Source organism: Ptiloglossa arizonensis, chromosome 3 (assembly GCF_051014685.1).
Source record: "Ptiloglossa arizonensis isolate GNS036 chromosome 3, iyPtiAriz1_principal, whole genome shotgun sequence".
Lineage (NCBI taxonomy): Eukaryota > Metazoa > Arthropoda > Insecta > Hymenoptera > Colletidae > Ptiloglossa > Ptiloglossa arizonensis.
In genome coordinates, this window is record NC_135050.1 from 4,030,576 (window position 1) to 4,057,097 (window position 26,522).

At 27.2% G+C, this 26,522-nt stretch overlaps 2 protein-coding genes across 5 annotated transcripts; one reads left to right on the plus strand and one right to left on the minus strand.

Moving 5' to 3' along the window:
- The first annotated feature begins 1,516 nt into the window (after positions 1-1,516).
- On the plus strand, positions 1,517-11,687 carry Obe (activating signal cointegrator 1 complex subunit obelus). 2 transcript variants are annotated; one of them, XM_076306314.1, is made up of 12 exons: positions 1,517-1,646; positions 3,367-3,529; positions 3,637-3,728; positions 3,790-3,938; positions 4,184-4,435; positions 4,508-8,704; positions 8,894-9,385; positions 9,553-9,743; positions 9,827-9,995; positions 10,084-10,341; positions 10,564-10,912; positions 11,036-11,687. In XM_076306314.1, exons 2-12 carry the CDS (start codon positions 3,399-3,401, stop codon positions 11,122-11,124), a joined length of 6,369 nt encoding a protein of 2,122 aa, XP_076162429.1. In that variant the 5' UTR covers positions 1,517-1,646; positions 3,367-3,398; the 3' UTR covers positions 11,125-11,687. The 2 variants fall into 2 exon arrangements, with proteins under 2 accessions (XP_076162429.1, XP_076162430.1); XM_076306315.1 differs by lacking the exon at positions 1,517-1,646 and adding an exon at positions 1,689-1,709.
- On the minus strand, positions 11,356-26,318 carry LOC143144186 (protein MEMO1-like). 3 transcript variants are annotated; one of them, XM_076306317.1, is made up of 9 exons: positions 25,990-26,200; positions 25,529-25,821; positions 24,863-24,944; positions 24,717-24,785; positions 20,226-20,338; positions 15,709-15,820; positions 15,382-15,601; positions 13,866-13,970; positions 11,356-13,729 (listed from the first exon to the last, which is right to left on the minus strand). In XM_076306317.1, exons 2-9 carry the CDS (start codon positions 25,578-25,580, stop codon positions 13,592-13,594), a joined length of 891 nt encoding a protein of 296 aa, XP_076162432.1. In that variant the 5' UTR covers positions 25,581-25,821; positions 25,990-26,200; the 3' UTR covers positions 11,356-13,591. The 3 variants fall into 3 exon arrangements, with proteins under 3 accessions (XP_076162432.1, XP_076162433.1, XP_076162431.1); XM_076306318.1 differs by having other exon boundaries at positions 25,525-26,318; XM_076306316.1 differs by lacking the exon at positions 25,990-26,200 and having other exon boundaries at positions 25,529-25,954.
- Between the last annotated feature and the right edge of the window lie 204 nt (positions 26,319-26,522).

Sequence of the window (26,522 nt, forward strand, 5' to 3'; positions counted from 1 at the left end):
ACATACGTATTCAATCCTCAAAGAAAGTTTTAGATACGCTGACAGATCAGTGTGAGCCGAAGTTAGATCCCTTTAAGAGGACTCCCCCTGATGGGGAGTCCAACAACTTATTCATGTTCACTCATTGAACACGTGGTTACCATCCGGCATACCATGGTTATAGAAACAGATAGCAGTGGCTGTGTTTGATGCAACTCTATCATAGATATGTACCTACGTATAGGCAGAATTCAATGGATTTGTATCAAATTTTGTTAATATCTCGGAAACAGACCGAGCGGTAAATATAAACATATTTGAAGAGTTGTTTAGAATGTTGAGTTTTAAAGCATATTTCAATTTCATTAAAATCGATTATGAGATTCTTAATGTAAATAATTACTAAATTTTTAAAAGGAATCGAAGTATCTTCGATATTTACTGATTGAAATAAAATAAATAGAAACAATTTGTACAAATGATTTATGTACAGACAATCATAATAATATTGGGACACTTTATTCTTAAGGAATTTCCTATAATAATATTTGTATTTATATGATTGGAATGGTGTATTTCTAAACATAACACTAAATTATGTATGTAATACATATAGAATATAATATAATATGAATCGCAAAGCTAGAAATACATTATATAATATACGGCAATTAGTAGTTTATCATTTCGAAAAGCAAAAATCAGTGCAGAAAATAGCAAATTTCTTAAAGATAATAAAAAGTACCGTCTGGAACATCATTAGAAGGTATTGAGAGGAAGATAGAATTAATCGAGTGGCCATCTAAAAGTTCTTGGCGTACGTGATAAACGTTTTGTTATAAAAGAAATTAAAAAAGATCACAAATAAAAAGCTTTAAAGTTAACTACCAAGCTCAGTAAAGAACTTGGCATTACAATATTTACGGAGAAATATTACATAAGTACTTATTGTTAAATCTGAAGGTTATCATGGTTGAATAGTCAGAAAAAAATCTTATATCATTACAATAAATAGAAAGAAGAAATTACAGTTCACAAGAGACTATGAATCAACAGAAAATGAGTAGTGGGATAAAGGAGTTTTCGTAGATGAAAGTAAATTTGACATTTGTAGTAATAATGGAAAAGTGAGAGTGTGGCGAAAAAAAGAACTTTATTCAAAAAATTTGCAATAATCAAGCATATCTGCGATTGGTAATACACAGAGATGTACAATTGGTCAGAAAAATATTGAAACACCGATATAGTTTTGACTGTTATGTTTCGTACTTCAAGTACAATAAAAAGAACAAAAAGAATGTATTATGTTATGCCAAAGAATAGTTTCTAGATAACAAAAGTACAAAAATCTTTTATTATATCAGATACAGATGAAATACTATCTGGGCATCAAACATACTCCTAATCAGAATCACTGCGAACCAATAAAAAGCTCTCGCAATCAGATTTTTTGTTTTACACCTTCTATACTGCGTTTGATGAAGTTAGATTGCCATTACGGAGATTAAGTGGTCTTTAATTGGTAGAATGCGAGTCACCAATGAGTTAATGTATTTTGGTTATTTAAAGGGAAAATCACCATACTACACTTTTTCATTCATATTCGCACGAGCTGCGCGGCATAGATGCGCAAAAATATTACACTGCTATGAACCTTCCCTAGCTTGGTAAGTAAATAAAATTTTGTAAAACTAAATAAGTGATAACCTTAAATATAAATATCTTTTCAAGTTTAGTGTTAATTACTATCGTTATTTAATTTTTTAATGTTAGAGAGAAATATAATACAATTTTTTTCAAATTGTTAACATTCTTTTTTAATTAGCAAAATGAAGTTTAAGAATCAAATGTTACATAAATATTTTGAAATTAACATATTTGTTCATGCGTACAATTTTTTAGAAATACATTTTGCCATTTCTGTGACTACGTTAATATTTTTATGTATTTGTTTTTCTAATAAAATATATGTGTATATATAGATAAATAACTGAAAAATGCATATTTTGTCCATTGTGATTGCACTGTAGAATAAGTTAATGCTTTTAAATTATTATCTAACTAATACTGTGTGTGACATCTTTTTGCTTCTATAATAGTTTTAAGGGGACTTGATATATTGTGGATTAATTTTCTAACATTATCTATGCTTATATTATTCTATTTAGATTTTAATGTCTCAATAAAAATATGTTTGTGTTTTCTTTCACTTCTTGGGACATTTCTTTAAACATAATCCTATATATGCGCTATTGAATTTAGGTCTAAACTCTATAGAAGTTTCTTCAATATATTTCATTCCAATTTTAGCTTTATGCTTTGGTTTATTTTTGGTTAAAATAGGAAATTATTTTTGAATTTCATTGTTACAGTGGAATTGAATAAATTTTCTTTTAATATCTTAATGTATTTAATTATAGTTAATTTGTTATAAGTTATTGTTAAATTGTCTAACTCATAAGCACTAAAGCATTCCTAGGTCACAATTAAGCCAATGCCATGTTTTAGTCATTTTAACATTGCTTTATTTAAATGATTTTTCTGGTTTTCACCAAACATAATGTCATCTGTTATTATTAAGAATTTCAAACTTTAACTCATCATTCCAAATAATATTTTACCTAAAATCCATCAATTTATTTCCATGCTCACATATGAATTGTATACATTTTATGGTGTTAACTTTTGATATTAATGGGTTTTTGCTACATATACGACTATGATATCTTATTTCTGAAAATTCTTTGTCTTGTGTCAATTGTATAGATAAATCTAAAGATTCTTTTATTTCTTTTGCTATCACTAACAGATTTCTTTTATTTCCATAATTATTAAATTATTCTGTTGTCTTGTTTGCTATTTTTGTTCAATTCTGGGTTTGGTTTTAGCCTATCTTGTTTCTTCAATTTTGTTATAAATTTTTTCAACACTTTTAATAATTTATATTGCTTTGTAATCTGATAAATAATAACTAGTTTTCTTCAGTTCAAATATTCTTAGTCTCTCCACTATAGATCTCTTATTTCTTTTTGTCATTTTCTATGGAAATATCATTTGCATATGACTACCAAAGAATAAATTTTATAGTTGGAGAAAAGTTCTCACAATTAAGAAGATAATTCACTTGAATATAATTATAGATAGAAAAATATAATTTGTAGTACTGTTAACTTACTATTCATTTTTGATAGATGCCTTGAAAAGATTAAAATAAATAATATTTTGCCAAAGATGCTGCTGAAATAAATGTTAACTACGCATATAGCAAATAATAAATTTTTATTATTGTATGATGAAAAATTGGAAAAGAAATTATCATTAAACAAATATTGAATAATAATTATGAAAGAATGTTTAAATAAGTACATATAATTGTATATATTACAGGTAACATGTGGTGATATATTTATTAATAAAAGATGTCAGAATTGCCACGCATTACAAGATCATTGCGGATGTTCACAAATCTTGGGCGTATTAAAAGTATAACTGAATTAGAACCAAATGATTTATATAAAAAATACAAAGAACAAACTAGCAGGTTAAAAAGGTATTTCTTCATTTAAAGTTTTGTAAATAATATAATTGATTTTGGTAGTAAGTTATGTGGCTTATTATAAATGTTATACAAGATTTATGTTTTTATGTGAAATATAGTAAACTCAGTTGGAACGATTTAGATAAATTTCTATCTAAAGAAGTTATGATGTCTCTTAATAAATTACGTCAAATTGCTGCACAAGCACTTGGTATGTAATGATTTATGAAATTAAGTACTAAAAAAATATAACATACTTTTTATTATTTTAGATGAATGTTCTCCGGAACTTGTAAATGATTTCACAATATTTATTTTAAATGTACTAATGGATGAAAAATTAATGTCTGAGAAAATTTTTAAGATTTTGAAAGAAAGAGCTGGAAATTTAACATATAAGTGTGCTGAACAAATGATGAATGTAAGTATATACATATAATCTTGTGATGATTTTTCTAAGTAATATTGATCATTGTAATTCAGTTTATAGCATAGTCAAAAACTATATATATTTACAAAAATTATGCTATTTCTGATGATAATATTACAAAAAATTAATCACTTACCAATTTTTGTAATATGTACTCTGTGTGCAATTTTTATATTCCTAAGTAATTAAAATTGATAATTATTTCATACTGTAAAGTTTTTTTTTATTTCCTACAGATAATCTTATTAATTCGGGAAATAATAAATGAAGATATGTTATCACTCTTAAGGAAAGGAAAAGAAAATATTAATAATACTGAAATATTAGAAACTGACTTATTCGGCAAAAAATTTGTATATAAACCTGCAAAAGTGTTAGAACCAAGTACTGTAATGCTTCGTAGTATGTCTTTGGAAAATAGTAATCAAACCACTAACAATTTTACAATGAAATATAAAAACGAAATTACAAAACCATGTAAAACTGAAGTTTGTATTGATTTTATTATTTTAATATTTGCTTTTAAAAATATTTTATGTAATACTATATTTTTATTTCAGTTTGATAAAACAATATACGAACAAGGTTTAAAGTTATGCCACAGAAAGTACTTTGCAGATATGACTTTAAAGGATTTTGCAAATATCATAAACACTAAATTAAGAAATGTTGAAAGCCAAAATGAATTATTAGATTTTTTAGGTTACGAACATATAGAATTTATAGAGTATATTATACAACATCAAAAAAGTATTATAACTTGGGGTTTTGGTTCAAAAATGCAGAAACAGTCTAATGTACAAAGACATGTTATTAGTAGTCAAGTAACTGTACAATCTGAGAAAGAAAAACATTTAATGAAACAAATACAGAAAAAGGAAAAGAAATTAAATAAAATATCAAGTAAACGAGAAGGAAAAGATTCAGAAAGAAATAACTTTGAACAATATGATTTGTATTGTAAGAAGAAGGAAGCATTAATAGAAATGTGTACACCTATATTCAAAAAAGACATTGTTTCAGATAGAAATGGACGAGAAAAGTTTCCATTTGTATTTGACTCCAATGTAACCAGTAGATGTACAAATGGTTTTATATCAGGACAAAAAATTATGCTACCACAAAATGTTGTAAGAAATGATTCATCAATGTATGAAGAAGTTCACATACCAATTCCAGAATCACAACCAATTGATGTTAGTTATAAGTCTGTTATTATATCCTCATTAGATGATATTGGACAAATGGCTTTTAATGGCATTACATGTTTAAATCAAATACAAAGTATAGTATTTGATGTAGCATACCATACTAATGAAAATTTATTAATTTGTGCACCAACAGGAGCTGGAAAAACAAATGTTGCTATGTTAACTGTTGTACATCAAATAAAACAACATATTGAACATGGTCAGTTAATGAAAAATAAATTTAAAATAATATATGTGACACCTATGAAAGCTTTAGCAGCAGAAATGACAACAAATTTTAGTAAGAGACTTGAAAGACTTGGTATATCAGTTCGAGAATTAACAGGAGATATGCAATTAACCAAATCAGAAATTCAACAAACACAAATGATTGTTACAACACCAGAAAAATGGGATATTCTTACTAGAAAAGGTACTGGGGATATTACTCTTACTAGTATTGTGAAATTACTGATTATCGATGAAGTACATTTGTTACATGGTGACAGAGGACCTGTGATTGAAGCATTAGTTGCTCGAACTTTAAGACAAGTCGAATCTTCACAAAATATGATTAGGATTATTGGGCTTTCAGCAACTCTACCAAATTATGTAGATGTTGCAAGATTTTTAAGAGTGAATCCGTATGTAGGACTCTTTTATTTCGACTATCGATTTCGTCCAGTACCACTTAGTCAGACATTTATTGGTGTAAAAGCAACAGCACCTTTACAACAATTATATAACATGGATCTTGTATGCTACAATAAGGTTGTAGATATGGTACGTAAAGGACATCAAGTTATGGTATTTGTGCATGGACGTAATGCTACTGTAAGAGTGGCAAATGCACTAAAAGAGTTTGCAATGCAAAATGATACGTTAAACTTATTTATGCCTGATAGCCATGCAAAATTTACACACAAAGGTTTTGTTAAATCACGTAATAAACATCTAATCGAATTATTTAACAGTGGATTATCAGTGCATCATGCTGGTTTATTACGTTCAGAGAGAAATTTAGTTGAAAAATATTTTGCTGAAGGATTAATTAAAGTATTAGTTTGCACATCAACACTAGCTTGGGGTGTGAATTTACCTGCACATGGAGTAATTATAAGGGGAACAGAAATATATGATTCAAAACGTGGTTCATTTATTGATTTGGATATACTAGATGTTTTACAAATTTTTGGACGAGCTGGTAGACCACAGTTTGATGTATCAGGTGATGCTATTATTATTACTTCTCATAACAAGTTATACCACTATTTATCATTATTAACAAATCAAATACCTATTGAGAGTAATTTCATTAAATATTTAGCTGATAATTTGAATGCTGAAATTGCATTAGGCACAATATCAAATGTAGAAGAAGCTATAAAATGGTTAAGTTATACTTACTTGTTTATTCGAATGAGATTAAATTATCATGTATATGGAATTCCTTATCAAGAAATTTTTGAAGATCAAAATTTAGAACGAAAAAGGAAGGAACTAATTGATATAGCAGCTAAAGAATTAGATAAAGCTAAAATGATTCGATATAATATAAATACTGGGGATCTTATTACAACAGATCTAGGTCGTATTGCAAGTTACTTTTATCTTAAGTACGATACTGTTCAAACTTTCAATGAAATGATGAAACCAACTATGGATGATGCAGAAATACTTGCAATGATATCTCATTCTCAAGAATTTGAACAGTTAAAAGTTCGAGATGATGAAGTTACGGAATTACATGATTTAACAAAAGAATATTGTCAACTTACACCACAAGGCGGTGCTGAAAATATATATGGTAAAGTGAACATTTTACTGCAAACATATTTATCACGTGGTCGAGTTAATTCATTTTCATTAATATCGGATCAAGCATATATTACACAAAATGCAATACGTATATGTCGAGCATTATTTAAAATTGTGTTAAGAAGAAATAATGCAATAATGTCTGGACGCTTATTAGAAATGTCAAAAATGCTGGAGTTGCAACAATGGAATGATATAAATCCCCTGTGTCAATTTTCTTGTTTACCTCCAGAAATTATTGATAAAATAACACAATTTGATCCAACATTAGATAAATTGTATGACATGAATGTTAAAGAAATTGGAGATCTCTTACGTAATCAGAAAATAGCAGCATTAATAAAAAAATGTTGCAAAGAATTACCCATGTTAGAAATGGAGTCCAATTTACAACCTATTACTAGAAGAGTTTTAAGAATACGTTTGAAAATATATCCTCAATTTCAATGGAATGATAGAGTTCATGGTAAAACTTCAGAACCTTTTTGGATATGGATAGAAGATCCAGATAGTAATTTTCTTTATCACCATGAATATTTTGTTGTAACAAAAAAAATGGTTTGCAATAAGCTTGAACAAGAACTTGTAATGACAATACCTTTGAATGAACCATTACCTGCACAATATATAGTAAAAGTAACAAGTGATCGTTGGTTGGGTTGTGAAAATATGTTACCCCTAAAAATTCATGACTTAATTTTACCTGAAATTCATCCTCCATACACTGATTTATTAAAATTACAACCATTATCAATAAAAGTATTAAAAGAACCAGCATTTGAAAAGCTTTATAAATTTTCTCATTTCAATCCAATACAAACACAAATCTTTCATTGTTTGTACCATACAGATAACAATGTCCTTTTAGGAGCGCCAACTGGTTCAGGAAAAACTATTGTAGCAGAAATAGCTATGTTTAGAGTATTCAAAAAGTATCCCACACAGAAAGTTGTGTACATTGCGCCTTTAAAAGCTTTAGTTAGAGAACGAATAAAGGATTGGAAAATTAGATTTGAAGAACAATTGGGGAAAAAAGTCATAGAATTAACTGGAGATGTATCACCAGATATCAAAGTTATAGCTAAAGCAAACATTATTGTAACTACACCAGAAAAGTGGGATGGTATAAGTAGAAGTTGGCAAACAAGAACTTATGTGAAAAATGTTGCACTTATAATTATAGATGAGATCCATCTCTTAGGAGAAGATCGTGGTCCTGTATTGGAAGTTATTGTTTCAAGAACTAATTTTATTTCATCCCACACTCTGAGGAAACTAAGAGTTATTGGACTTTCTACAGCATTGGCTAATGCAGTGGATCTAGCTAATTGGCTTGGTATTCGAGAAATGGGTCTATACAACTTTCGTCCATCTGTACGAACTGTACCGTTAGAAATTCACATAAATGGATTTCCTGGAAAGCATTATTGTCCGCGAATGGCAACAATGAATAGACCAACTTTTCAAGCAATTAGACAACATTCACCATCTAGTCCATCTCTCGTGTTTGTTTCATCACGTAGGCAAACACGTTTAACTGCATTAGATTTAATTGCTTATCTTGCAGCAGAAGATAATCCAAAACAGTGGTTACACATGCTTGATGAAGAGATGAATAATATTTTAGATCATGTACGAGACTCAAATTTGAAACTTACACTTGCTTTTGGAATTGGTATTCACCATGCTGGTCTTCATGATAAAGATAGAAAAGTTGTTGAAGAATTATTTGTCAATAATAAAATTCAGGTGTGTATTTAAAGTACTTAATACATCTATTACTAATTCTGTTCATTATTTCATTTTATAGTTAGTCAATTATTTCTTTATTATCTTTTTTTTTTATTTACATCTTTTATTAAAGATTGGTTTCATCTCTATTTTTTATTATAATTGAAAATATTTACATATTAAATGTTTTATAAAAATGTTATTTAGGTGTTGATTACTACAGCTACTTTAGCTTGGGGTGTAAATTTTCCTGCTCATTTGGTAGTAATAAAAGGAACAGAATATTATGATGGTAAAACAAAACGTTACGTGGATATGCCAATTACAGATGTGCTTCAGATGATGGGTCGTGCAGGTAGACCTCAGTTTGATGATTCTGGAGTGGCAGTCGTTTTAGTACACGATTTAAAAAAAAACTTTTATAAAAACTTTCTACATGAGCCATTCCCAGTGGAATCAAGTTTACTGGGAGTGTTACCAGATCACATAAATGCAGAAATAGTTGCTGGTACAATTAAAAATAAACAAGAACTTTTAGATTATTTAACATGGACCTATTTCTACAGAAGATTAATTAAAAACCCTATATATTATAATTTAAATGCATTGGAACCTCATACAGTTAATCAGTATTTATCATCTTTGTTGGATAACACAATAAAAGTGTTAATGGATTCACACTGTATTGACTTTGACGAGGTATACAAAATTAAATTTATATTATTGATTTGATATTATAAAATATAGTTACATCAAAGCTATAATATTAATAATTATAATTGTTAACTTTCTTCTATTTTTTATACTATTTTAATAATATTTGTGTATATTATTAATATTTATATCATCAATACTGTTAATTTTAGAGTGAACAAATTTTGTTTCCACTTTCAATGGGTAAAATAGCATCATTTTATTATTTATCACATCATACCATGTTGATGTTCGAACAATCATTACAAGAATCTCTTACACTAGATAAATGTCTACATATCTTATGCGATTCTTATGAATATACTGAATTACCAGTAAGACATAACGAGGAATTATTAAACGAGTAAGTTAATAATTTTATTAATTAGAAAAGAACAGAAGTTTTTGAAATCTGAATTTGTTGTAATATGTCTGCTTATTTAACAGAGAATTAAGCAAAATGTGCCGTTTCTCCGTGGATAACTATACGTATGATTCTCCACATACCAAAGCATTTCTATTACTCCAAGCACATTTTTCTAGACTTCCGCTACCATGTGTAGATTACATCACTGATTTAAAATCAGTTCTTGATCAAGCAATTAGAATTATTCAAGTATGTGTAATTATATTATATATATTATATATTTGTAATTGTTGCGACACAATAATAAGTCAATATTATAATCCACAACTACTTTCAGGCAATGATAGATAGTACTGCAGAGCATGGATGGTTAGCAAGTACACTTCTGATAATTCAGTTACTTCAAATGATTATTCAAGCTCGATGGATTGATGAATATGCAATTACTACATTACCTCATGTACATTCAAAACATTTACAGTTATTTTCAGTAATATCACTTGTACTTCCAGTGTTATGCACAAATGTGTATAATAAATATCATTTACTTGTAGAAATACTTGATAAAGAGTTCTCAGAAAATCAAATAGAACAGGTAAATATAGTAAATTTTCATACTATATATTACTTATTTTGTTATAGACATTGTGTAATAAATTTATTAAACACGTATTAATATAAGTATAGTATAAATATAGCAATAAGATATTAAATTTTATTCAATAATTATTAATGATATAAAAATTCAGAATTGGTATTCTGAATAAGAATACCAGAACCTGGTGGTCTTATAATAACTTTATTAAAAATTTAACAGATACTTCAAGTAATATTAGAAATGCCAGTAATTTGCATTGATTTAAGTTTGGAAGGTTATGGGTCCGATGAAATTAAACTAAAGTCTATATCATTGCAATTCAACAGTTCTACTTATGTAGATGTACATACAGATCAAGATTACATATTAAATATTGGCATGAGAAGAAAAAATAAATCTAATAATTTGAAAGCACATTGTCCCTTGTTCCAAAAAGGAAAGGACGAAGGATGGTTTTTAATTTTAGGTAGTAGTTTTGAAAAAGAATTATGGGCTTTAAAGCGAGTGAATGGAATAAATGACCAACGGAAATGCCATCAATTACAATTTACAGCACCATCGACATTAGGTAACTTTATTTTTATTTATATTTCTGTATAGAACATTTTTCATTCTTCTATTGTAAAAAGAAATTATAAAATACAAATTCTTTTTCGATAATAATAACTACATATTTTTTCTCTCTTTAAAGGGCAAACAACACTAACATTTTATTTAATGTCTGATTGTTACATGGGGCTGGATCAGCAGTATGATGTTCACATAAATGTAATACCTTAACTAACTACAAGTAAATGAATGTTCAAAAGACTGAACATTAGAAAGTGATTGTATGTATGTATGTATGTATGTATGTATGTATATTTGAGTTTGTTGTATTAATTTACTTTTAGTCAACTAAATAGTTATAAACAAAATATTTTAATACAAACTATAGTTATGTCAATTAATATTTATGAAAGTATTTTAGTGTCAGGAGATACTGTTATTAAAACTGTAAAACTTTAAATATATTTTCCAAGCGTTTATTTTCCCGAAGATGCATACAAATTTACATATATCTTTCTTACATAGTACACGACTATGAGACAATATCATTATATGGATTATTCTATATTTTCCATATGAATGTAAACCTTACCAGCTTAGTATACAAAGATAGAAAAAGCAACATTTGAAGGATCAGTTTTATAATTCCATATAATTTATGAATAAAGCGGCATATTAAAAATGTTAGTTCACTTTATTACAAAACAAATCTCAAAGAGAACACAAAATTTATTATAAAAATGCTTTATTGTAACATAAACATTATTAACTAGTGAAGAATAAAAGCATATTAGTAATAACTTAAAATATTTATACACGCATTTTTCTTTACTGATCCTCCTTTACATTTACATCATTGGGATAATACAATATTAATTTGTACAATACAATATCAATTTGTATCGTTCGGTTTAATTTCTTACGCTAACGAGAAATAACAAGAGATTAGAGGATGGGAAGGATTTGAGATCATTTCATTGCTTTGTTTTAAAGGAAAAAAGAATAATTAAGTTGTATCCTATTGTTTCTGTAATGATGTTCCGTTTAGTATTCATTAATGCAGACCATTCACACTAACGATATAGAAGAGACATGTTTCAAATTTAGTGTTTTTGCCTTAAGGAGCAAACACCACCTTGACAGTTTAAAAAAGACGACTTTTTTACATTTTCTTAAAACTTAACATTTTAAAAGCATATGCCTACAATATTGAGACAAAATTCGAAATAATAATGAAAATATAACATTTTTCGTGAATCGTATTCCGGTGGGTTTCGGCACCTTTACATTCTTTGATCTCAAATTTTCTGTGTTTATTAGTTTTGTTTATTATATATTCTAATTTACCATGATTTTGGCAAAGGAAGATCACTGGAACGTTCTTTAGAGGGTTTTAAGCAAAATAACAAAGAAAGTTTCAACATTGTTGTACGAATTTAAAAAACAACGTTGAGCAGTGCGCTCCTCACAGAAATTAATTAGATTATAAGATTTTCCTCGCTACTTAGATATTTAATGATAAATGAAGATCTGTACTACTCATATGCAAACTTTGATTATTCAAATTAAATAAATTGCTGCAAAATACTGTGAGAAACTGCACCTGCTACACAAAATTTGGTAATGATTCTGAAGCACGTTTTCTGTATATGTTAATATTTTTTCATGAAAATTGTCACAAATATTGCTTAAAAAAAAAAAAATATATATATATATATATTATGAAACTTTTTTATTAGGCATCCCCTATTGTTGAAACAAGTTTTCAGATATTAGCTTTTTTTGGTCTTTAAGGTAGTACTTTCTCTTAAGTGTACGGAAGTCTTACAGATAAATTATGCAAAAATAAATTCTATTTTCTATTCATTAATCTTTTAAATATTTGTTCCATTAATTGAAAGTAAATTTTAAATGATATTAAAATAATAATTTTTAAACAGTTTTATGCAATAAATAATTTTATACTAGCTGTATGTATTTAAATCACAATTAACAAATCTGTACAATGGACACTATCATATCTATATTAAACTAGAATTCATAATATAATCATCACATAAAAATATCTTTGTGACCTAAAATTTTATGAAAAAATATTTTTCTTGTTATTTTCTCAATTCACTGCATTGAAAAGTTTAAAACTGTTAACATTAATAATATCGATACTTTTTTCATTTTCAGTAACTGTTTATAACGATGTAATCAAGTTGTAAAAGTATCAATTTATTGATAATCTCTTCTTCATCGGTAGACTGAACTTTCTGTTTTCTTGGTATGTATGAATAGCATAAACTCACTTTATGCTATTATTATTTGTGTAAGTGTAATACTAATCAAAGCAAAGAAATACTTAAGCTCCTTCCACAATTAAAATCTGGAAGTACTGATTATTTCTTGTAAGTAATAAACCAAAATCTTTAAACAAAACAATTTGATGATGATATATATTTCTATCTATAATGTTTATTGCAAGAATTAATGTATTTTTTTTCAAATAACTAAAGAGATTTCACATAAAATAATAAATTGTTATTCGATTTCTGTATTATTATTTTTTGCAGACATAAAAAAGACACTTGGGAGAATCTTGATTCATGTGTTTGATGATTAATAGATCATTACTGTCGTTCTTTTAGCACTTTTTCTTCTTGTGTAAATTTTTTAACTGACAATAATGATATTGAAAATGTATACTTTATCACTCGAGAACCAAGGAAGCACTAGCATAACTAACAGAACTATCATTCATGTTATTGCATTGATTACTTTGAGCATACTTAAGAAACTTCAGGTTCATTCTTTGGCCATTAGTATTCCCTTTTAAACTATGAATTGCCTGTTAACATACCGATCATAATTTTAAGATTATATTAAATTGAGTCATAAAACTTTTTATTTTGATTAAAAAATTTAATTTATCACAATCAAATAATTAATTCGGAAAATTGATCCAAATGAATGTAAATTATTACCTGTAATAGAACACTGATAGGATGTCGACCACATATAGTATTACCATATTTTTTAAGGTAATCAGTAAACACTGTGGGATTTAAAGTTTCTATGATGTCCATGCCCTACACAAATTTAGAAAAATATAATGCAGAACTATAAAACTTAATGATAATAAACAATATATGTAAAGGTATAAACCCAAATTCTTAAATAGTAATTTGAATCATATAAAAAGTACATTGTTTATTTAAAATTCTAATGGAATATTTATTACATATGATATTAACATAAATAATTTTCATTTAAACAACTTAGATATACAAAGACTTATAAATAAATTTAATTTTATATTTATATGTTATAGAAAGTGTCCCATTTTAATCTATATATGCAATTATTTTTCCAAGTATTTATTGTTTGAAAAAATGTTTTAAATGGAACTAACTTTTTATTGAGGGAGACCTTTGCTTTTTTTTAATGGAACTAGATATACGTGTATATTTTCGTTTAGTTAGTTGTGTAACAAGTTCTGAGACGAATTCATTCATCTATTATATGTTTATTTTTCAAGATCATTTACAATTATTGAAAGTGTTCTTGTACTGAAAGTCTACAAACTATTTTTATCTTTTGTATTCAGAACGATTTTGGACATGGGTTTTACTTCCTTAAAAGTTATCTAGGTAATTTGTTGGCAATGTTTTGTATAATCATGACAGGGGTGGTTTTAAACTTTATCTTTCACAATGTCTTGTAAGAAAAGTTTAACAACGACTAGGAAACATGTTTAGCGTTTTTCGGATTCTGCGGTGATAATGAACAGTAACACCTTTATTTACAAGATATTAAAGTTTATCTCGTAAAAAGCCCATTGTAAAAATATTGTACATTGTAAGTAATCAGCCTCAATGCAATAACAAACATTTAACGATTACCGACATCAATGTTCAACTGCTCTGTATCATTGTGAATTCTCATCCGATAATAGTAGCTATTATGTCGATTCACTGTTTGTCGAAAAATATGTAGCACACGAAGAGTCGTGCAACATATTTTGCCGAGATCATTGACAAAACATCAATTAATGCTCGACGCAAAGAAGTGCAATACACATAAAAGCTACATACGTCGTCTTATTATTCTAAATACAATGGTTTTTTATCAGTTGATTGTTGATGCGAGGATTTGTAGTATCCTTGAATCTTCTAAATATAAGCGGTAACAATCGTACAAGTAAATATTTTATATTTGTAAACACGAAGTACAGATATATGATTTTGAACGACATTGAAACACCAATATATCAGAGATGAATGAATTTATCTTGAAATGAACTATACGCCTAATTAAACAAAAATATAGTTCGATTATTAAAAAAAATAAGAAAAAAAAACTTTATGCTAATCATAAAATTAGCTCTATTTGAAACATGTTTTCGAAAAACAAATATTTTAAGACATAATTAAGTATTTAAATTAAATTGAGACACCCTGTATAATGTAAATATAAACTATATGTTTATATTTCACATACCATTTTGTCAAGGTTCTGAATAGACCTATGAATAGGACCACATGATCTATCGTAATAAGTATAACGGAAACGTTGTCCCCAGTGACAAAAATCCGAGGAAATGACAAATAATGTTTGTGGATCAGCCATGTATGGTGCTAATAATCTTCCATAAACTGCCTCTCTTTCTGGACTTAATGATCCAACCAGTATAGGAATAATAGTAAAAGAATCTTTGAACCTGTATTGGTATAGGATAGAAATTTATGATAGATAAACTATTTCAGAAAACCTTGCGAGGACAATGCATATTACATAATTCCAACATAACGAACACAATTAGCATACCCTTCCATAACTTTTGCTATAAATGGCAATTGCATTTCAATGCTGTGTTCTTCTTCATCTGTGTTTAAATCCATCCATTCAAAATGCCTAGTCTCTTCAAGTTCTCTGCATACTATCACATGAACAGAAACCTATATTTGAACTAATCTTTGATAGTAATTCATATTTATATTTTGATTAACATGTTGACTGCCAAGTACGAATTAACTCGTAGCTGACGTTCTGTCACTGGATACCACCTATGAGTAAATAATTGATAATGGGCATTTTAAAGAAGAATAACAATTAATATGTGTTAGAGAATTAAATATTTATTGATAAGAATATAAAACAAGTAACAAGTTATCTCTTAGCTGGTGCCTATGCGCAGAATGGCATCGGAAATCATTTTGTCCAACGGGCACTGGCAGTCAACGTGTTAATAAGGGAAGGATCCAAGATGTCTAACTCCAATGTTGAAATGCTTCTGCAGAATGGTAACATACAGGTCCCTGTTGCTACGTGTAAAATGTTAGGTGTAGACATTCAATAATTTTAAAAGAATAAATAATTTAAAAAACGTACCTTGGGATGTATGTTATGAATATAGATCCCTGTCATTGAAGTCACCATGATGCAGTCAATACAAGCAGATGGTTGATATACAAGAAGTTCAGAACTTGAATTCCATTTACCAAATACATATTTTTTTTTAAATTGGTTTAGTTTATGAATACACAATGAATATTTGCTTTTAGGAAAACAATTTGATTCATGTTACAAAATATTTCCTGGGACAGAATCTATTTCGAAGTATACCATCTATATTTTGATGCATAAAAATTTGGATTAATTAAAAAAAATTATATATATTTCGTAAACGGAATTCGAACTGTCAACCACGAGTTTGTATATCAATCACTCGCTTATATCAATTGCACTACCCAATGTATAATATTACCTGTTAAGTTGCAGCACGATTGGAACCCGAAGCCTGCAACTTAAAAGGTAAGAACACGGAACGAGAGTAGTAAAAAATAGTTAAATTGTACCTGGTTCAGGTACCTAAAACTTTAGTAAGGCATCATTTTACAGGTCTCAAGAAATTTTTTTTCCATACTTCCTCATTATATGTTTTGTAAATAATTATATATATATTTTTATAATTCCTCTAACTAAAGTATATACAATTATTTACAGAACATATGATGGGAAAGTGTAGAAACAATACAAAGAAAGACGTGGAAGATGTGACAAATGAAGAATTGGAAATCATTGACTGAACAATCATAATTTTGAAACTATTTTTTAGGTACAAGCCGATATTTGTATTGCGTGTAAAAATATTAATTAGTAACCATAGAAAGCAATAAATTAAGATAGTAGATAACAATGCATACATTCAAGAAAATATGTTTGTAATTATACATTTTTTTACATATAAAATGAAAAGTAGTGAACAAAAAAAATAATTATTATACTTCATTGCTGTTTTCTTTAGATGATAATTTATTGGTAAAATAATTATTGAGAAAGGCCTTAGGTAGATTTAAGGAAGTTTAATATTAAGCAAACCCAAAAAATTACAATATTGTTGCACCATTTGAACAACAGCCTACATTAACTAATTCTGTAACTGCAAATATGTCCAACAATATTAAAGTTCATTTTACCTTTATCCAAAGATCATGAACAAAATACAATTATTGTGTTTTAAGTAAATCACTATTGTCAAGATCCAAATCGGTATGATACTTACAATAATTAATGTGCTTGTTTTATCCAATAAGATCCAGATGAATATAAACACACATCGCTAATGAAAATCATTAATTAAGGAAAAAATCTAATGACGCAATTTCCGTACATTGAAATTGTGTTCAGCATGCATTCAAGTTTTCATTTCGAATTGATATTGTCAAATAGTTATCTTCTATTGAATATTCCAGTATTTTGTGCATAATAATATTATCAAGTTATGATGTATGTAAATATCTAATGGTTGAAATGTAACATTTTATAAAGTACAAGCGAATTGAAAATTTATAATGTAGTGTGTTTCATGATGTTCTGAATAATTTTATCAAAGTATTTATATCACAGTTTTATTCTTATCTCACTCATTAACTTTTTAAATATACCAAGTATATTGACATTAACAATTATTTTACCAAGGAACTATCACTTGAAGAAGAAGTGAACAAAATATAAAAATTCTTCTTTGTATTCAATACATTACTTTTTATTTTATAAAAAAGTTATAATATAATTCTTTTTCTCTCATTGCTGTTAGAGACTACAGTAAAACTGATTCGATTGCTACCTTTAATTATTTAGCTGTGATTGACTGAGATAGTATACTATCCAGTCCACCAGTTAAAGTGTCGGCTAACTTCTTTTATTTCTACCTAAACCATTGAACAAATTTGTTTATTCCTACCAAGATCATACAGAAGTCCTTTTACCCTCATTGGTATACTAAACAAATAATTTCTTTAATCAAGGTTAAAAAAGTGACTCATCAGCGTTTCAAGATTTTTAATAGATTTTTAGATTACTTGAACTTTTGTGAACTAAGATCCGATTGTTAAACTCTATCACATGCTTGCTGGACTAATTTTGTTAACAATATTGAATGGAATATTCTTCTCAACATTAAATCTTTCTAGTCTTTTATACTCTCCCTACATAAATCCAGCAGGCATGCCCTTTTCTAATGCCTTTGGAGTGAGTTCTGGCATTCTCCAGGGATAGCACCTGAGTCCTCTGCTATTTTTTTTTTATTAATGACATTTCCAAATGTTTCACATATTATCATCTTTTCTATTGTTCATAGTGACCTCAAGATCTTTCATACTGTATTCCTCTTGTAGTACATCTCTTATACAATCTGATCTTAATAATTTGGAGAATTGATGTTCATGCAATAGATTGTGTTTTAACATTTCTAAATGTTCAGATACAGCGTTAATAACTGCTTGAACATTATTCTAAAATATGTTAATAAGTACTGTAAATGTATTGATTTTTTCCCACTCCTGCTAAATTTAGGTTTCAATTGTTTCGTGTCATACATTCTTGCAACTAATCCTTCTTTCTTTTTTCTTTGTATTCTAAAGGGTTTACACTGTAAATAAATGAATAAAAATAAAATATAAAACCGTATTTCTTTGAATATGTGTTTCATTAACTATTATTTTGATTGTCACTTTGTGTACTTGACAATTAATATTTTCAGCAATGGTTTTTACATACAATACAAATATAAATTTTTATCTACAAAATAGTGAATTTGAATTTTTACATTTTATGCGTTTGTTTCAAAGTTATGGTCATTTGAAATCAACAATTTCCAATTTTGTACTTTACGTTCCTTCCACTTTATCTGTTTTTTCTATATTCACTTATCACATTTTCTACAAATAATTGTATTTTTATAATTTCCATAATTTCTAACAAACAATGTCTTATTCAAAGTTTAGATGTTGGAACTACTCAGAATTTGACCATTTTTTACTACTCTTCTTTGATTGCTCTTATCTTGTTTCAAAGTGAGATTGATTCGGCTATGTTTACATTGAAGAAGAGAGTGTGAAATGCTAAAAAGTTTATTCTCATCTGATTGCTGATTCAACAGTTATAATATATTTAGAACACAAACTAATACTGTTCTTCAAATATCAACATGTTTCATCTTCAATTTTCAACATGTTTGAAAATCTTTTGAAACATGTTTATATATCACTAAAAATTACATCATATTTAAATTTTAGTCAAATCAAATATGTTACTAAAAAGAATATCCGATTTGATATGAATCGAGTTGATTAATAGATAATTATTTTAAATATTATAACGCATTTTCTCTGTTTTGTTCTTAAATTTTTATACGCGAGAAAAATGTTTTTGTAGTGGTACATTAACTTAAACAAATTGGTTAATTCTACAAGAACCAGCACAGAACAGAAACTTAAAGAAACATGCATGTATTAATATATATCATACACTTTCCTTGCTCTTTATAAGTTGTATATTCTTCATTTAGCTTAAAATTATTCAACTATGATCGTGTTTGGTATCATTTTCATATTCAAACTCATAAATTTAATTAAAGCAGTGTTATAATAATAGAGTAAAAAATATAGAAAGTTTACTTTTCTGCTTCGGTAACTCATTAGTAACCTGAGGTTGTATATCGAAGACAACACTGAGGCTGACTCTGAGCCAGCAGTTTCAGGAACTGATGAGGATAATCTTTCTGCAACTCTACAGGAAAAAATCGCTGCAACTTAACAAGCAGCACAGTATTTTGAAAATTATATCATATGTAACTTTAATTGGTTGTATCTCTAAAGTTATTGAATACTTAAACCTAATATTATACGCATAATAACCAGGATCTATATGTTAAAATTCTGCATAAGCATGTTAATATCGGAGTTGGACATCTTTGATTCTTCCCTTGTAAATTATATTTAAAATTTAAACAAGTTTTTATTAAGATTCTGGTTTAATAATCTGTATTGTACAATTTGTACCTTGCTGATCAATATGTAGATCATATAGTGGCGTTTGATAAATTGCAGCGGAAGAAAGAGCACAGCCTGCTAATCTCACATGATGCGAAGGACCCAGAATAAATATCCTGCGACTATATAATAATATATTACTACTTTAATATTTTTCTTTGAACAAATATAATGTATATAAAAATTAAAATTGAAATTGAAATAAATACATTGATATATTACTATTTTATTTTGTACTCATTAACACCCTGAATCATAAAGTTTATAAAAATTAATCAATAATTACATAATAGGTATACGATATTCACATGAAAACTACAAGATTACTGTGGCACACTAATTTTGCAGATCTGGAATGTAAACAAATTAAAAATCTCTATTTAAAAATTTGTTAATTATAATAAATATTGACCTATGTTCCTAAATAAAGTAAGATATAATACCTACTAGTACAAAATTATAATTTGTCTCTTAAATTTAAAGTAATAAATTTAATACACCTAATATTTTTGGTCCATTCTAATAGTATAAAAATGTCCAATTCCAAACCTGCAAGGAAATTAATCTATAAATTGTTAATTACTATGAATTTTATATCAATTAAGTATCTTACTATTCAGTCAAAAGTATTATTTTACTACAAAATTCAGATTCAAAGTGTTAGACAGAAATAGAAATTGAATAAATGAATGCAATACTAACAATATATTTAATATATATAGTACTGAACAAAGCAATGAAAATTTTTTAATTGGCTTATAATTTTTTTTAATCATAATATATTTTAATTTCATTTAATGTATATTATCATATAGTAAGTTATATGAACAAAAGTAATACTTGCATGATACAAATAATGAAATTTATAATTTATTTTATTTAATGAAAAAAATAAAAAAAAAAAACAAATGTATGGCATAATAACAATAAGAAATCTTAATATTGTATTATAAAATCCTTTTCTTTGATGATCTTTGCACAAAAATTACATATTGAATTAAGTACGCGACCAGTAGTGAATTCAATAATATTGTAATATCGCTGTAATATCGTAAGGTTTTTATCTGCTTTTTCTGCCTTTTATCCTAATACTCTCCTTCTAAGTTCATTCTACAAATGCTACATAAACTTTTAAGTATCACAACATAACACACACTTTATTTTTCTTAATCAAATTGCTAATATAAGTAGATTTATACTTTAGATCCTTGTTTTAATGGAATAAAATAGTGGCATACATTGTTTCGTTTAACTATTTATACAAGCCATTAGATCAATCTAATTAATGCTAAAATAATCTTATATTATCACTGAATTACTGTTGTAATTGACTACTTTAGATCAATGAACCAACATTTTTAGAGCAATGAACCAAGTGATCAATCAACTGGGTGTTATCCGAAAAAAAGAAGACTTGATTTCATTGTTTCATAATACTTTCTTATTAATTCACATCTGACAACTGGCTCATGTTTTAGAGCTAGATTTAACTTTTGCTCAGTCAACAAAACAGTACCAATATTGGGTTCATTTTGGTCCATACCAGGTTTTCTACTATACATATTTTCTAAATACTGTATATTTCTACTTCAATTTGTAGATATTAATTATCATTTCCAAAATGCTTACAATTTAGAAAAGAAGAGAATGAGTTAAAAAAATGTAAATACTTGTTAAATATATTACTTATTGTATTTATGTACATTGTGTTAATATAATAACACTTTTTTTCATATGGTGTTTGCATATATGTCTTAGGCAGTTTATACATTTCATATTGTATTTATTTTCATTTTCTATGCAGATATAGTATCTTGCATGTTTTCAAAGTTTACTTGATGAGGAATAGTTCTGGCAACTAAATTTTCTCATAGCTTTAATAACAATAATGATGTACACATACAAAAATATACTTCCACATTCTTTATGTTACTGTGATGAGACTAAGAGAATATATTTATTGACAAAAGTTAAGAAACAACATAATTGTTTGGCAATTTCTGTGTATTTTCTATCTTCTTAAATACATAGGTCGAAACTAAAAATCAATAAACAATGAGTTTTTTTCGAACATACTTGTACAAAGATCACAATTAAATTGAATTGAAGAAATAAGATAAAAACTACATGACATAAGTTAAGAAACATACATTGCTTAAGTTATATAACCACTTTTAATAAAAACAGCAATGTGTAGATGTCTGTAATTTTCATAACAGCCTAATAAGATATTGAAGAATCCTTGATTTTGAGGATTGTATGGCATCTGTATGGCATTGATTCAATTAATCAAACACAAAACTCAGCTGGTATTTCTGACCATATTTTCATGACTTTTTCCATTAATTTCGTTTTATTGGTAAAAGAATGACTTCCCAATTGACATCCAACATAATCCTGTAGATATTCAATTAGGTTTAAGTCTGGAAATTGATTTGGTCACTTGATTACATTAACATTTTGTTCTGCAAGAAACATCTTAACTAACTTAGAAGAATGTTTGGAGTTGTTATCATGTTGAAATGATCATCCTGATAACATTTTTTCATTGGCAAATGACAGCATATGATTTTGTAAGATGTCACAATACATAAATTTATCCATTGTTTCTTTTATTTGTATTAATAGACCAAGGCCATGAAATGAGAAACAAGCCCACACCATTACATTACTGCTACCAAATTTTACTGTTGTGTTTAGGTATTTACCATTAAATTGTTGTCCAGTAGGGCATTGTAGATAATTTTTAGAGTTATTTCCAAACAGGTTGAACTTACTTTCATCACTCCATAGAATTTTTTACCATTCAGTAGCAATCCAATTAATGCATTCTTTAACAAACTCCAACCAAGCTGCTCTATTTTTCTTTGACACAAGTGGTTTCTTGCATGCTTTGCGTGAAAAAAAGATTATTTTTATCTAAACGGCAGCTAAGTGTCCTGCTACTAATATTTCCTAGACCCAGTTGATTTCTAATTTTAGAAGCAATGTAAAATGGATTCGACTTAGAGACTCTTGTAATTCGACGATCTAGCTTTTCAGTTGGTTTTAACAGTTTGCCAGTTCGAGGTTCCATTTTAACAGTTCCATATTTATCAAATCATTTTATAATTTTGGTGATAATGCAATGATTCATACTAAACCCTTTTGCTATGTCAATTTTTTTCTTGCCTTCCAAACATTTCAACTACTTTAAGCTTTTTAGCTTCTGTTATCTATTGTCTTCTTATCATATTTAATGATAAAATATTATAGATCAAACTATAATATGGACTAGACTCAATAATGTCAGAAAGGAAACTAAATGTCTTAAAATATGTTTGTTTACATTGTGGACTCAACTTATTACGAGAAGTTTATATGTTTCTTGACTTTTGTCACACAGCTTTTATCTTGTTTCTTCAATTCAATCTAATTATGATCATTGTATAAGTATATTTGAAAAACTCATTGTTTATTGATGTATAGAATGTTATCTTATTATGCTATTTTTAGTTTTAATCTATGTATCTTAGGAGATAGAGAATATACAGAAATTATGAAACAGTTACATTGTTTCTTAACTTTTGTCAATAAGTGTATGTTGTTAGTTCTCCAATACATTTAAGATGCCAATAAAGTTGGTGCCATCAAAGTGACTCAGCTTTGGCTGAATAAGAATTAAATCATCTACTGCACACTTTCTTGAAATTAGTGGTTTTCTCACAATCTGTTTTTAATTATACAATAATGAAATGTTTATACATTGTATTTTGTTTCCATATTTTGTAAATTTTAGCAAGAATGAAAAAGATTGTTGAATTAGTTGGTTCATACATGAAACCCTAACTCCATGGTCTATCTAATTTCTGTGGCAAATTAACATGTTTTAATCTCTAGTGGTTGACAATAATTCTCAATACATTGTTTTTTGCTAATCCAAATGAAGCAGTTATTTTAATTTCTTTCCTACCAGAATTAAACCACAGTTACAACTATTTCTTTTAATTTGTTACTGTAGTAGTAGAACTTGGCTGGAAGATTGCTAATTGTAACAATTTTGGAATAAAAACAATCTGCTTCATACCAAAAATAATCACTATTATAACCTTTTCTTTTTATTCATTACTGTGGTACTAAAATCTGGCTTAAGATTTATAAGTTGTGGTTATTTTAGGACAAGATAGTAGAAAAAGATAATAGAGATTGTCTTCTAAGATGATTCAGCAAAATGTATCATTATTTATGTCAAATAAAAATTACATAACTAAAATGCTTTAAACAAGATACATTAAATGGATTTAAATATTATGTTTAAATAAAGTTAAAAGCAGAAAAGTTCTATTATATTTGTCCAATATGATATGATATAATATGATATAATGCGTGTGCGCATGTAATTATTTACATATATATATATATAATTACATAAACTTCAAAAAACGAACATTGTTTTATGTCATGAAATACATTTCAGTAAAATAATAAAATAACTGATAAATGTTTCAGTTGCAAACTTACACAACAACTGGGCTAATTTGACGGTATGCAAAACCAGCACATGCTCCACAATAGCTGTAACCTGCATGTCTGTGAAATTTTGTTTGTATTTCAGTAAATATTTGCTAACCAAATCAAAAATTATTTAATTTACTATAATTACTGACGGGGCAATAATTGCCCTGGCAGGTCCATGCGATAAGTCTGCCGCACCCAACCAACCTTCTAATTGCTTATTCAGCTCCGAACCTATGCAAAATATTAAACGTATTTATTTTCAGACACACAATTATGTCAATAATTGAGGCTGTTAATAAATCATTAACAAATAGATCAATAAAGTTATTTACAAAACCCTAAATTATCTAAATAATTAAAAAAATAATATATAGTAATTAAAATTACATCTGCATAAATATATACACATGTATTTTATAACAGACATTTTTTTTTTTAATTATTTATATATTATTTAATCATATAAATTTTCATGTATAAATTTGAAACGTTTGACACAAACAAATTAAATGATTGTATAAAAAAACAAACTATAAAATAAAGTAGATAATATGGCTTTTTACGATATAATTGAACTATATAAAACCTTATAAAACAACTCAAATATAATATTAAAAGCCAGTAAAATAGACTTAGGATTTATTCGTCTCTTATATTAAATTGTTATTATACGATAATATACGTGAACTCTAGTAAGCGTAAGTTAGTAACTTTATAAGAAGCAAAGGAAAAGTCAAAAATAACTATGATTATATTATAAATAAATAACATCAAAATATTAAATAAAATAAAAATATGTTTTAAATATTACTTGCCAGAGCCTGCGTACCAACTACCAGCATGGGTTGCTCTTCTAATTAATGCCATTTTTCACTTTGTTACACTAATTTTTATTTCTTCCACTCACTTCTTGTAGTAAACCAGTTCTTGGCTTATCGATAATTTTATAAATGACTTACATGGAGCGTTGTTATTAAATGTTGTTAAATACAAAATGTTTATAAAATTCTATCACAAAACTTTATATTTAACCACGAACCATGTACTTCTAATAACGTCAAATGATATGTCTACGCGTATATTAAATCTCCAAGTATAATATTTATGTCTGAATAAAATAAAAATAAGAATACAATATTTAATAAAACTGTCTTTTAATTTCTAACCCTACGAAAGAATGTGGATAATAACTTATCAATTAATTCAGTCTATCAACGTCTTTACACATAGGAAATTACACCGATCATTTTACACTTTTAGTGAAAAATTGAGATACCTTTTAGCATAATTTTAGATTCTATATAAATGAATCATAATACAAGCTGTGATAACACTTTTTCCTATAATTGTGTTAATATAATAAAGAAATATTTAAAAGCGTATTTATAATTACTGCTAACAAAAACAATATATATAACAGGTTAAATGCATTCTGACCATTTAAGGGGAAAGTCACTATGCTTCATCATTCTTTTTCCTTCACAACTTGCTCTCACGCGCGCTGCGTGAGATAAATGCGCAGAAACATTATACCGTTGATCGTATACCTAGAGACTTTAATTTTTCGAAATAACTAACTACTGATTGATATAGGACATGATCACTATGAAGTGACTACATTCTGACAGTAGGTCATGATATGTGAAGCATAAAATAGTTTGTTACTTCAAGGATTGAACTATTATTTTATATCTTATTATGATTTCAAAATTAATACTAAGTATATGAATAATATTTTGAATATTTTAATTAAATAATATATGTAATACATTAGAATATGATAAATACACTAAAATATCTAAAATTCAG